Source organism: Podarcis liolepis (assembly GCF_965112155.1).
Source record: "Podarcis liolepis genome assembly, chromosome: Z".
In the NCBI taxonomy this organism is placed as follows: Eukaryota; Metazoa; Chordata; class Lepidosauria; order Squamata; family Lacertidae; genus Podarcis; species Podarcis liolepis.
In genome coordinates, this window is record NC_139570.1 from 18,036,376 (window position 1) to 18,050,546 (window position 14,171).

Below are 14,171 nucleotides of genomic sequence, written 5' to 3' on the forward strand. Positions count from 1 at the left end.
ATTAGGGGAAATTTCTGCTATGTCGTCTGCCACTATTAGAATAAATAATATAGATTTACCTAAATGTCTTCTTGGCCACAAAACAAAACAAGTCTGTCGGCTATCACCTCTGTTATTTGCATTAATCTTAGAACTCTTAGCAAGAAGTCTACACTCAATTTTAGCTGGAAGGAAAGCTAAAATTAACAGAAAGCAATACATCCTGGGATTTTATGCAGATGGTATTATTTTATGTACGTCATGTACATCAGATCCCATTAGTGTTGATAGGGTGAGGAATTTGAGGCTTTTTCCACTGTTTCTGGACTTAAAGTAAAATTTCAAAAAAACAGGAGTAATGTTTTTCCACACACCACAGGCCCAAAAAATATTTTCTAAAACATTACAGATACCAATAGCCAGGAAAACTTTCAGATATTTAGGAATAGCAGTCACCTATAACTTTACACCAGGTAAATTATAACAAAGTTTGGAAAACAATAAATTCAAACATATGGCACTGGAACAAAATGAATCTGTCTATTATGGGTTGACAGGCTGTATCTAAAGTAATGCTAGTGCCAAAATTACTTTTTGTATTGGAAGCATGGCCAGTCTAGGACCCATCAGCCAATATTGCATAATGAATTCAATAATTAATGAATTCAAATTCCAATCAGATAGATCATGCATTTTTTAAAATTGCTTTCTCTTCATCCCACCATAGGTGGATAGGGACTCCCAAACTTAGTTATTATGAAGCAAGTCACTTAAGCAGTATGGCAGATTTAGTGTCAACTCAAACAGGAGTCCAATGGACAATACAGTGGTACCTCGGGTTAAGAACTTAATTCGTTCTGAAGGTCAGTTCTTAACCTGAAACTGTTCTTAACTTGATGCACCACTATAGCTAATGGGGCCTTCTGCTGCCGCCGCGCGATTTCTCTTCTCATCCTGAAGCAAAGTTCTTAACCCAAGGTACTATTTCTGGGTTAGTGGAGTTTGTAACCTGAAGCGTCTGTAACCTGAGGTACCACTGTATCAGAAAACATGGGGTATCTATAAGTGCAATAGCATTTATGAAAAACAAGTTCTGTTCCTTACACTGGCTCATAAACCTGTTTACACTCACAACTTTTAAGGGATGAAGGTCCTATCCCAGGGGCATGTGTCTGTGTGAATGCAACTAAAATGCAAACTCAATTGGGATATGTACCAATTCTGTAGCTACTGGATTATCAGTTACAATCCTTTTTAATACACACTCAAACTAAAAAAGAAGCTACTGGATAATTAACAGCACATGAGAAAATAATAGTTGGAGAAAAGATGGAGAGGAAAGGTCTAACTTCATCCATGTATATAACTATTATAGAGGTACAGTTTTGCCCACAGCAAAATTAGGAAATTGGTGGGAACTAAATTGGTATTTCCCTGCCAACCTAGGAGTTTGAAAGCGCGCCAAAAAGTGCAAGTAGATAAATAGCTACCGCTCCGGCGGGAAGGTAAACGGCGTTTCCGTGCACTGCTCTGGTTTCGCCAGAAACGGCTTAGTCGTGCTGGCCACATGACCCAGAAAAACTGTCTGCAGACAAACGTTGGCTCCCTTGGCCAGTAAAGCGAGATAAGCGCTGCAACCCCAGAGTCGTCTGCGACTGGACTTAACTGTCAGGGGTCCTTTACCTTTATATTTTTTAAATTGGTATTTAGACATAGAAGAAAAAGTTAAATTAAATCAGGACCAAATCCCTATCAGCAATGACAAGGGAAAGAAATCTCAATATAGTACATGGATGGCACCTAACTCCCAGATGTATAGCATATATAAAACCAAACAGCTCTCCCATGTCTTGCGGAAGATGTGCTACCATAGGGACACGCCAGCATATGTGGTAGGACTGCCCCAAATATGAAAATTTTTGTAAAGCTGTTTTTGCATAAATATCTCTGAACAGAGCACAAACAATCCCCATGACCCAGAGCCGGCTCAAATTATACAACCAAGACATGTTATGCATTAGAAATAAGAACTTATAACACATTTGTTAACTGCTGCAAGAACAACTACTGCCAGATCATGGAAATCCTTACAGTTATGAAATATAGACCATCGTCTGGCAGACAGCACTGCTAGAAAAACTCATACAAAAATTAAAAGTGACAGGACAAAAGAAACATGGCAACTTTTATGCAGTTTGGTATGATTTTATTATAATTTCACAATGAAGCATATGGTAGGAAAGTACATCTATAATACAGTCTGGTGAACATATGTTATCCCTCTTCCATCACTCCCTATTACAGTGGTACATTGGTTTTCGAACGTAATCCATTCTGGAAGACAGTTCAAGTTCCAAAACATTCAAAAACTGAAAACTCAATACGGAAACCGCATGACATGTTCGACTTCCGAGGCATGTTCGAAAACCAAAGCATTTACTTCCAGGTTTACAGCGTTCGAAAACTGAAATGTTTGTCAATGGAAACGTTCGAAAACCGAGATAGCACTGTCTTTCTCGAATTATGATATATGTAACCAATGGCAAAAAGAATGGCTATTGAAACATATAATTTTGAATTGTTACTGGTATAAACTATTATTTGCCTATGTTCACCAATCTAAACATCGTACGTTAATGTACCTAATTTAATTGGAATTACCATATTTTTCGCTCCATAAGACGCACCTGACCTAGTTTTTAGAGGAGGAAAACAAGAAAAAAAATATTCTGAACGAAACAGTGGATGTATGATTTTTGTGGTTCATGCTGTAGCCACAGACATGATATGTGATTTCACGGTGAGTTTGGGGTGACCCAATGCAAAAATCCTGAGGATCCATGTGGATCCGTGCTTTGTAACCACATTTTTGGGCCATTGCGGCCCCACAAAACAGTGGATGCATGATTTTTTCGGTGCCGGCTGTAGCATGGACATGCTATGTGGTCTGATGGTGAATTTGGGGTGACCCAATGCAAAAATCCTGAGGATTCATGTGCTTTTACCTCCCTGCTCCCAGGCAGCCTCCTTTATCTCTAGAGTCCCTTATGTCCCTCCCGATCCCTTGCCGATCAGCTGCTCAGCGGCTTTGTTTCAACACCCCCTTCCCTCTTAGTGTCTTTTCCTTAGCTGGAGCGGTATTTTGCTCCTTCTTTTCTTCTAATTTCTCTCCTCATTGCTTTAATCTTCCTGTCTCCTCTCCTTGCAAGTTCACTGTCTTTACCTCCCCCTCCCAGGCAGCCTCCTTTATCGCTAGAGTCCCTTATCTCCCCTCCCAATCACTTGCTGATTAGCTGTTCAGCGGCTTTGTTTCAACACCCTCTTCCCGCTTTCTTTAAAAAAAAACCAAAAAACACGATCTGCTTTTTGCCCCTGGGCAATTCGGCTCCAGGGACCACGCATTTGCTCCATAAGACGCACAGACATTTCCCCTTACTTTTTAGGAGTAAAAAATTGTGGCTTATGGAGTGAAAAATACGGTACTCGTAACTCAGTGTACAAGTTAAATATATCGACTGTTTTATTTAATTATTGTAAATGATATGTTCATATGCAACCAAATTTGTAATTTTTTGCAAATGCATTTATTGTGTGTGTGTGTGTGTGAAGCCGTAAAGCTTATTGTAAAATACTTGGAAAGAACTAATGCTTCCAATGGAAAAGCCACTAACAGAACAAAACACGATGCTTGACTCTTTAACACAGTGGTTCTCAAAAAAAAAAAAAATCTAGTCCACGCTGAATTTTTTAGCCATAAGAAATAAATGGGGGGGGGACTCCTAGCAGTGCTTGATTTATAACATAGAACACAGCTACTTTATAATATAATCATGGGAAATCCAGAAAGTATTAAACAATGCAGCTACATAAGAACATGAATCATTCCCAAAATATAATTATAAACAAACGTCTTACATATGCACCTTAAGTATCTATAGAAATTCAAAGAGAATTGTGAGATTGCTTTCATCAGGTAATCTCATTTATATTAAGGTCTAATTTGAGACAAATAGTATGCATTAAGGGCAGGAGTCCTGCAATTGAGGAGGCAAGTGGGGAGGGCTGTATCCTTGGGGGGGGGGAGAGCGATTTCCTCCCTCTGGCGCTGCCATGGCTCTTGCTGGTGTGCTTGAAGTGTGCCCTATGTCTGGGTCTCAGAATACCCAGTAACTGAAGAAAAGTGGACCACATCAAGGTAGACGGTCACCGAAGACGACAAAAGCACAGCCACATGTCGTTATGGCGAAATGTGACTTTTTGCATGACATGGTGTTTACAAGTGTTTCAGAGGAAACCAATTAATAAAGAGTTTTTCAAGAGCATATTAACACTCAGAACCCTGGAACGAGATCAACACTTCCCTTCAGATCTTTTAACAGCAGCTTGGATGGCACTTTCGCCTGCCCCTTTGGATTTGGATGGCTTTCGCTTTCGAGCAAGGAAGTCAGCTTGTAAACGCAACCTTAGCTTCTAATTTCCAGTTGATGACTTAATGGTGGTCTGCATGTGAAAAGTGTCCATTTTTCAAGGCTAGCCATCTGTTTCAGTTCCTTCACCCTCACCTCCTCAAACCACCCGTTAAACAAAGGCTAGACAATCCTAGCAGATATTCGACAACTAGTCAAGTGTGTGGAAGAAGGTGGCTAACTTGACATGGGAGGGGGGAGTTTAAGTGGGGTGGGGGGAGGAAAAACACTCAAACTGGAGGGACAAGGAGTGTGCATGGGGTGCGTGTGTGGAAGGAGGTGGCTAACAACATGAGAAGGGGGAGTTTAAGGGGGGGGGAGAAAGGGAGGCAAAAGTTCTCTGAGAAGCCAGTCAGAGTGTGCTGGGCTTCTCTATGTGTGTGTGTGTGTGTGTGTGTTGTTGTAAACAACATTTTGCCCTTTTCCCCTTATGGGGTATCCAAGAGCCCATATAGAGTCCTTACATAGGTTCCCTATTGGTAGGAGAGAATAACAGAGGCCAACCAGATAATATTGAGAAGCAAAGCAGCTAGCAAGCTTGATCTTTATTGATCTGTTGCAACGGGGTACTCCCCTCACCCACAGGAGAGAGGAGGGACCCAGAAAAATGCTGTGCAAGGCCTTATAAAGACTTTTGAAATTGCCAACTTGTAGATCAAGACCACCCCCAGAAACATCATACATACATCACAGAAGGGGTGTAACCTAAGACCACCCCTCAGATACATCACACCTACATCACAGAAAAGGAAGTATAAAACATAAATTTGAATATTGTTTTCTCCTGTTGTTGTTTATCTCCTGTCTCACAGGTTACTTGATTGGATTGCCTGGGGAGCCTGGCCATTCTTTTGTAGTGATAAATACTTAGTTCCTGGGCCAGGTCAAAGGCTCACACCCTATTCAAACACAGACATTCCCATAAGACAGGATTTGTGAAGGAAAAGACAATGGGGAGGCTTTTCCACTTTGACCTTGCAGAGTAAACATTCGATCAGTTTAGGAATCAAAATGGTTCCAGGTTGGTCTTCCTGTGCTGATCTATGTATGTGCTTGGTTGGTACACTTATGAACATTACCACATATCTAAGACCATAAAATTCCTATCACAGTGTGAACCTAAAGGAATCCTTTCTGCACCCAGCTTCTCTCTCTCTCTCTCTCTCTCTCTCTCTCTCTCTCTCTCTCTCTCTCGGCATGCCTCTCCGTCTGCGTATGCCTCCTCCTACCTCCTTGCTTCTCCTTCTCCTTCTGCCTTTGTTGTGCAGGTGCATCTTTTGCGAGGAGCATGCTGTGTTCTCTCAGGCTGCCTCGGAGAGGAGCTGGTCTGCGATCGACAGAAATCAGTCAGGTGATCTACGAGTCGATCCCGATCAACCTGTTGGGCAATCCTGCACTAAGTTATATAGAGTACAATTTAGACACTAATCCTTTATGCTTAATAAAGTTTCAAATTGTGTTAAGGCTCTCGGAGCTTGTGTTTTTACATGTTCTTTTATAATAAAACTACGAATACGATTAAAATAAATCCAGTTTGTGTTTTAGATTTGACGAAGTTAATTTTATTTGGTTACCAAATATAGGTCGATTATTGGTATAGAAATCTTGCAATGTGAATTCCCAGTGTTCAAATTGTTTAACTCTCCCTTGCTGATAAAAAACTGGGTGATGTGATATTGGGATTAGTGGAGAAATAATAGGTACAAGATTGTGATATACAAATGACATGTGAAGACATGGTCCATTTATTTGCAAAATTCATTATTTCTATTTCTAAAACAATAAAAAGTTACTTAAAAACACATGGAGGCCAACAGCACACAACATTCACTCCACCAAGGATTCAGGGCTCCCTGCATGTCACAGGGTCAGGTGGGTCTGTGGTGGTTTGAAGACCCCTCCTTGCAGGGCTTTTCTTCTCTCCCATCACTCCCGGGATCTTCTGCTTTCTATTGCTCGGGGCCTTTCTTTGGAAGTATCTACCTTCTTGTGCTTCTCACTGTGGATTGTTCTCTGTTCTTGCCTGTCCCTGTCTGTGGCTCTGTCTCGAGACCTCACTCTCACATGCTCATACTTAGACTCCTGTTCATGATGTGCCCTGCTTGCATGTTTGTGCCCAGATGTGCTACTCCAGGTCTGCTGACTTGCATTGGCATGCCATTCATATCCTGGGTCTTCCTTCTCCACTTTGATCCTGGTTTTAGAAGGAGGCGAGTCTACAAGTTGTTCCTCTTTTGCACATTTTCGGTGCTCTCTCTTCTCTTTCTTCTTCTTCTTGCTTTTCTCTTTAGACGAACAGCAAGACAAAGAGGTCAAAAAGGTTTGCCACATCCCTACTAAAGGTCCTCATTATTTCTGCTCTTTCACCTAGCCATCCCCAAATATTTCATCTCTCCAGGAAACTCTTCTTCCTAGTGTGTCATATGCCCTAACATTCCCAAGACACTCAGACATGAAATATTTCTAGAAGCCATCTTTCCCAAATTCAGTTCGCTCTTTTTATTCTTGGTATCAGTTCTGCCCTACTGCTGACCTTGCAATATACATTGTAAGGATCAAGGGCAACAGTTTAAGAGAAATACACATAAAGGCTAGCCATCTGTTTCAGTTCCTTCACCCTCACCTCCTCAAACCACCCGTTAAACAAAGGCTAGACAATCCTAGCAGATATTCGACAACTAGTCAGGTAGAATGCATACTATAACTCAAGAAAGGCAGGGAAGATGACATAACTTTGGACTTTCCAGCATGCTTTGTCACTGCCTTGCGCACTAGTCATTTCTAAGAATCAAAAACTGGCTCATATTTCTAGACTTGGGAGTTTCAAACAGATTTACAATTTTCAGACACACACATAGATGTTACCTTTTTTGTGTTTCTTTACTACCACCTCACTATCTTTTGAAGACTCTGGTGAACTTGGAGGTGTTTTAGCACCACATCCTTTTTCTCGGAGAGCTTTTGTTACATCATCAATATCCTCAGAGTCTTTCGGTGGGCGATAGTTAGCCACATGGTCCACACGAATTGTCCTTCCTTTAATCTGTGAACAGAGAATCATTACAACTATGGAACAAACACATCTAAACTGGCAACCTTGTTATTCTCCTCTTCTTTTGATTTAGGCAGAAGTGGCACCACAAAACATAAGCCTGGAGCAAAATAAGAACTAAACTCACAGAATGTTAAGATGCCTGACAGAATACTATGACTAGTCCTTTTGAGGGATATTGAAAATGCTCAATTTCCGCAAACCTTTCCTAGAAGAGTCTGGTGACTCAATGCATCTTCTAGAGTGAGGACTTATCACAGCCTGACTCTAGTAGCTAAGTACAACAGAGAGGAATTCTAGACACTTTATGTCTCCAATTGCCAAACCAACCTTTATTCCATTAAAATTATCAACCGCAAGAATGGTGCTTCGCTGATCTTCATAGCAAATGAAACAGAAACCTTTGGATTTCCCTGTCTTTTTATCACGTACTAGATTTATGTTCACAATTTCCCCATACCTGAAAAGAAAAACAGAGATCAACAGAACTTAGGCTTCACACTGAAAACATGGAAGGATACAAGTCAAGCCAAGAAATATTAAGGAAACACAAATACTGAGGTAGGGTTTAATTTCTCAAGGCAGAGAGGTGAGAAGAGTATAACCATGCTTCAAAAATTGTATCCATGAATGTAACTGCCACACTGGGTCACATCAAGATCCATCTAGTATGGCATTCTGTTTGCAATGCATAAATAGCCAACCAGGCTATTTCCCCACTTACAATGGGGGAAAGCCTCTCCCTGAAGTGAGAGATAGTTAGGAGAGACAAGAAGCCAGAATTTCAGAAGGGAGGGGCAGAATTGCAGTGATGGATGAGATAAGCAAACAGGACAAAGGTGTTCCTTTTCAAGCTGGAGTGTGGGTGTGTGAGGAGGCAAAGCACAATGCTGCAGAGAGGGTCAGACATGATGTTTGCGGTCTTTTGGCATCTGAGGCTGCAGCAATGGGAGGAATAGGACCATCTTGTGATGCAAACACTCTGCAGTCCCTCCATCTAGACACAAGTTCTATATATGTGTAAATAAAACACATATCATAATGACACCACAGATTCTGCTGTGTCTCATTGTCTTCAACAGGCTCACAGACCCTGGAAAGCCTAACCATGAGTCTAACTCATGGAAACTGGGGTGGGTTGTAACACTATTAATTAATGGACCTAACTCAGCCTTGTCCATTAATTTCATGTCTAGAAAGCACGAGTCCAAGTAGTTTTCTGCTTGCCCTGTGCTTTTTATGGATGGGTCCAAGCGGCTTTCCCCTTGCCCTGCTCCTTTCCCAGGGTAAACACTCTCTTTTAATTCTAAATTGGAGCGAACATCAATCTGAAGAAAACCTGAATTGTGATCATCAAGCACTATAAAGAATGGCTTTCCCCAGGGGAAAGCAGCAGAACAAAAGGAAGTGTGGATAAGTCATATTGAATTTGATGGGGCTTACTTCTGAGTAGACTGCACCATGAATGTTTTAAAAGACCTCTGGGAAATGATATATAACGAACTGAAAAAAATGTTGAAAACAACTTTTCCTAAGAAACCAGAAGCTTTTCTTTTAGGTATTATAGGACCAGAGAACCCAATAGGCCAGACAAAACTCTGTATGCGACCACGGCTGTGCACTCTCTTAGCCCAGAAATGGAAAGATGGTACAACACCGACCAAAGAAGAGTGGCAGACAAAACTGATGAACTATGCTGAGATGTCAAAACTTACAGAAAAAATTAGAAACCAGGAAGAAGTCTTTAATAAAGAATGGGGAAAGTTTATAATTTATTTGAAAAGCTATTGTGAACAATTACATACATTGGTAGGATTGACAGAAAATCTGTAGTAAAAATTTGAACTATGGATTGACAAAGGATTTATAAAAATAGTTGTGATAGAGATACAGAGTGGGGAAAAGCATTTCATTAAGATCCACAATGTGGGAGAGGGAAGTCAAAAGGTATGCCTTCAAAGGAGTTCTCAAAGAAATGTAATGTTGAGTGGACAATAAATGATGGCAGTTAATCTCTCTTCACACCAGACCTGAGAAGAGTGCCCGAAAGGCTGCTTACAGACATTTATGTGTTTGGGAAATAACAGAGGAGCTGACTGTAAGGCAACAAGAGCGGCTAGCTATGTAAATGAATTAAAATGAATAGAAGGGTGAGAAGATGATTAAATAAGAAGAATGAAGAAGGCAACAACTGGAGGAATTGGACATATGTTTGCACAGGAGCAGGAAAGCTAATTATTTAAAAAAAATGTTTAAACAATTTGGATTGATTTGTTAAAATTTGGATAACTAATAAAAAAATGAAATACAAAAAGGGGATTATATATGTATGTATTCATTATGTATTCATTTGTTTATGTTTTTTATGTAAAATACAAAATAGATCTCAATTTTTCACTTACTGTGAAAACACACAAATAATGTCGCCTTCTGTCAGCTCATAGGGAAGACCACCTAGAAGCAAAAAAAGGGGAGGAGGAAATAAGTACAGTTCCCAGCAAAAGTCGCACAAACTGCTATACTTTCAGGGATTGTGCATCGGAGGCTGCTTCTGTGCTTGACACCCACCCACAAACACCCAGGCACTGTCGCTGTACTCAGCATGCCAGGAGACCTTATCTTGTACACCAAGCTGTGCCTCGCGCTCATTCAGCTCGTTGATAAGCTTCACTTTGGTTAATGGACTAGAGAAAGAGAGAGAAACAAAAGCCGTGTGAGTTCAGGACAGACTTCACATGCATTCTCACCACCCTGAAGGGTGTCCCAGCAATTCGCGCCAGCGTACATGGTCCTTCCGCAACTTAAAAAAACCCGTACCCGTGAGGAACAGAGAGGTAATTAGAGAAATATCACCCGGCGAGGCTCATGGCAGAATAAAGAGACTTGCATGTCGCCGATCTCGTCCTAGCCCCACACTATACTGAGGCATATTTAAGGCATAGTTGTCAACTTTTTCCTTTTTTGCGATGAATTCTATTCGGAATAAGGGAATTTCACTTAAAAAAAAGGAAACATTGACAGCTAGGACCCGAGAGGAATGCGTGGCGATCTTGCGCAAATTCAGACGTGCTCTTTTTCCGTGTCAGGGCGTCACACGTTTCAGGCTGGATCTCGGCTCTCGGAAAGACGATCTATAGGGCTGAGCGCTGATTCAAGAGAAGCCCCCTCGCTCTCCCAAACCTCCACACGCCATACTAAAACAAAACCTCCCTACACCCGCCCGCTCACTTACTTCATGGGGGTTCTCTTCGTCTCTTGCGTGCAACCAGATAAAAAACACCTTGCACAAGCCCGGCCGGCCGCGCACGCGTAGTCCCGCCTCCACCTGTCCCTGATAGGTCGCGCCTCCTGACGAAATGACCAATCCCGATACTCCGTCTCTCTCGGCCATGCTGTCCCAACCTGCCTTCTAGGAGCTCTATAACGCAAAGGAACCATAGAGACAGAAACAGTGTAGAACGCATTCTTGACATCGCCGTTCAGAAATTTGAAAACCCGCCCATTGGCGTTGGTGGTGCCAAGCGGTGTCGCTCTAGCCTTTCACATCCCTCTGGTCAAAATTCTTCTGTCCTTCGTAATGGGAGGTTCCATTGGGGGGATCGGACTACTCTGGAGCGCGGGGCTTCGATTCCAATTGTCTGCGTTTTGATTAATAAATAATATGATCCAAACTAAATGTCAATGCAATAAACATGTTTTAATGCTTTTAAATTTCATAAACCCTTTTTAAGATGCAGAAGGTTTGAATTCCCACGTGTTCAAACCCAAGGTGTTTAAAAATGTGGGTATCGGCGGACACTGGTGGCTGTGCTCCTCGTGTGTACATTGTACAAGGGGCATCTTTCCTAGTGAGTGAGGCAGCCCCTCAGGGAAAGGCCCTGGAAAAGAGCGTCTGCTTTGCATAGAGTTTAAAAAACAGTGGAGAATCAGGGTAGGTTATGTCATAGCTGTCAATTTTTCCCTTTTCTTGCGAGGAATCCTATTCGGAATAAGGGGATTTTCCTTTAAAAAAGGGGAACGTTGACAGCTGTGGGTTATGTTATTAGCTGCCTTCCACATACGTTCCAAGGCAATATACAAAGTACTGTATAAAAGAAACAAGTAGAAACAGTTACTACAGCACAAACAAAACAAAAGAGTTTAAAAACAATACAAAAATGGACACACACTCATCCACCTGGAAACTGTTCTTAATACAGTACTGTACAGTTAATTATAACCCGTCACAGGACCGTATGTGGCAGGAGGGTGGGTAAGAAATTAGTAATAATAGTAACAGTAATAATAGCATAGTAATAATAGTTTCCAGTCAATTCAACTACATGCATACCCTCCAACATTTCTCCCATTAAAATAGGAACACCCTATTCCATAATAATAATAATAAGAATAATTTTATTATTTATACACCACCTTCTGACTGGGTTGCCCCAGCCACTCTGGGTGGCTTTCAACATATATAAAAATACAATACTGTAATACATTAAACATTTTTTTTTTTAAATTCCTATACAATGCTGCCTTCAGATGTCTTCTAAAGGTTATATAGCTTTATCAGAATTCTAAGGTATCAAATATAGAATAAGTGGTCATAAATGCATAAGGTAAGCACACATACCTAAGTATATAAACCACATGTTTGAAATAGTACAAGAGAGCAATCCTGAAGCAATTTTGACTCTCCCAAAGTGACATCAAATGTTCCTCTGCAATAGGAGAAAATGGGGAAAGCTCTCCAGTTGTATTTTCACTTGCAAATCCCATTAACAAAACTGCCTGCAATTCAGCCCTTCCCTTCTGAAATTAGGGTAAAGTTACTAGATTTTTTCCCAATGGATCCCATGATACTTTTCAACTTCAATGGATTTTGTATGGGGACTGATTTGTAAATCCGAGGACTGTTCTGGGAAACGGGGATGTCTGGTAACCTTATTTTAGGGTGGTCTTGGGCTAAGGGGTTGGCAATTTCAAAAGCCTTTAAAGGTCCCTGGACACTTTGTTCTGGATCTCTATTACCTCCTTGAAAGGAGTGGAGGGAACTCTGTTGCAACAGAAAAATGAAGATCTGCCTTGCTTTCACTATCCTGTCTCCACCCATTCATCTCTGACTGATCATCTTCTTCTTCTTTGGTGAGTAAGATTGTCTTCCATTAACACTGACTTAACAGCATGTTTGTAGGTGACTGTGGAGGTCAATTCTGGATCCACACGTCTTTCCACAGTGGGGACATAAGCTTCCGGGCTTAGGGGACTCAGTCCCTTGCAGAGTTGGGCAGAAAAAGCCAACCACCTCTAGTTACTATATCAATAGTTACTTATCTCCTTGGCTTGGGGTCACATAACTCCATACCCTTCAGCATTTCTCTGATGAAAATAGGGACATTCTATCATATGTGTCAACATTTATTCGATGAAAATAGAGACTTTCTAAAGAAAAGTGGGACATTTCAGAGTAAAATCAGAAACCGGGATGGCTTATGTTAATCTGGGACTGTCCCTGGAAAATAGGGGCACTTAGAGGGCCAGCTACATGTTGCATCCAGCTAATAATTGTAGACTAGTAGCTTTTGTGAATTACTGTAAGCATCATTTAATTCACTGGTCCTTCAACTCAACTACTGGGTCATAGCCTGATCTAAGGTGGTGTGGGTAATGTCAGCAGCACTCCCCACCCCCGCTCCAATTATGGTATACTATAGTAATCAGAATAAGAAGTGGGTCCTCAAAGGCATGTTGGGTGGGTCCTGGGTCTGAAAAAGTTGAAGACTATTACTTTAACCAGACTGGAATGGGAGCACTGAAGACCTTGTCCTGCAATTTATGACACCAACAAACTGTGTTTTTATAGTTCGGCATCTTATTAACAATCTAAGCACTGTACAAATGTTTGTAAAAGAAACAACACTGTCCTGCGGGCTTAAAGAGCTCCTTTGGCATTTCTAGCTGGTGTGAGTAGGAAGGAAGCAAAGAGGTGTGAGCAACAGCAACCAGCCTCATAAAGAGCCAGCTAATTACTTTTCAGCAGGCAATGACATCACCAGTGCCTGATAAGTGTTGGTCCATTTCTAAACATTTACCTCTCCTTTATAAACAACTACCACACTGGGCTTATTTGACTTCTGGCCTATTGCAGTGTGGTATCAGGGACCAAAGCTGCAGGGGCTGAGAAATGCCCCTGAGATGCCTATTCCCAGGACAACCTCTCCCACACCCTCCCAGTGTTTGTATCAGAGCAGGTCCATTTGGTTACCAACAGGGAAGGTTGGTGTCCATTGGGACTGGTAGGATGGAAGGCTAGCAGGAGACCGAGGCAAAATGAATATCAGATACAGAGCTAATAATAGGCAGAGCCAACCTTTTCTTCTTTTGTCCCCATCCTCCTTCCAGCCAACATGTAGACTGTGGAGGAGGAAGTTGACAAGCAATTCCACTCTTCTGACTGGTTTAAAATAGGAAGGCAGGCAGGTTGGGGCTAGCTGAGGGCAGACAGAGCTTGGTGGGGCCCATTTGGTCCAGAACTGCAGATTTTTGACCATACAATACCTGTGCTTTGTCAGCCTCACTGGCTCCCATTTAATCTCCGAGCCCAATTTAAGACATTTTTAATATTTAAAGCTCATGAGTATTGGGACCAGGTTACCTGAATATCTGCCTTTCCTCATATGTACCTACCT

The 14,171-nt window shown here is 41.5% G+C and overlaps 1 protein-coding gene across 2 annotated transcripts; it reads right to left on the reverse strand.

Annotated features, from left to right (window-relative positions):
* Positions 1 to 6,153: 6,153 nt before the first annotated feature.
* RBMX2 (RNA binding motif protein X-linked 2) lies at positions 6,154 to 10,823 on the reverse strand. Of its 2 annotated transcripts, none has more exons than XM_083484557.1 (6): positions 10,730 to 10,823; positions 10,066 to 10,181; positions 9,900 to 9,951; positions 7,828 to 7,957; positions 7,311 to 7,488; positions 6,154 to 6,730 (listed from the first exon to the last, which is right to left on the reverse strand). In XM_083484557.1, exons 1-6 carry the CDS (start codon positions 10,732 to 10,734, stop codon positions 6,372 to 6,374), a joined length of 840 nt encoding a protein of 279 aa, XP_083340683.1. In that variant the 5' UTR covers positions 10,735 to 10,823; the 3' UTR covers positions 6,154 to 6,371. The 2 variants fall into 2 exon arrangements, with proteins under 2 accessions (XP_083340683.1, XP_083340684.1); XM_083484558.1 differs by having other exon boundaries at positions 6,154 to 6,716; positions 7,300 to 7,488.
* Positions 10,824 to 14,171: the final 3,348 nt, after the last annotated feature.

Coding starts and splice junctions, on each gene's coding strand:
- RBMX2 (XM_083484557.1), bottom strand. Junction 7,489..7,827: donor ATAATTTTAATGGAATAAAG/GTTGGTTTGGCA, acceptor CTCTGTTCACAG/ATTAAAGGAAGGACAATTCG. Junction 6,731..7,310: donor AGTAAAGAAACACAAAAAAG/GTAACATCTATG, acceptor GTTCGTCTAAAG/AGAAAAGCAAGAAGAAGAAG.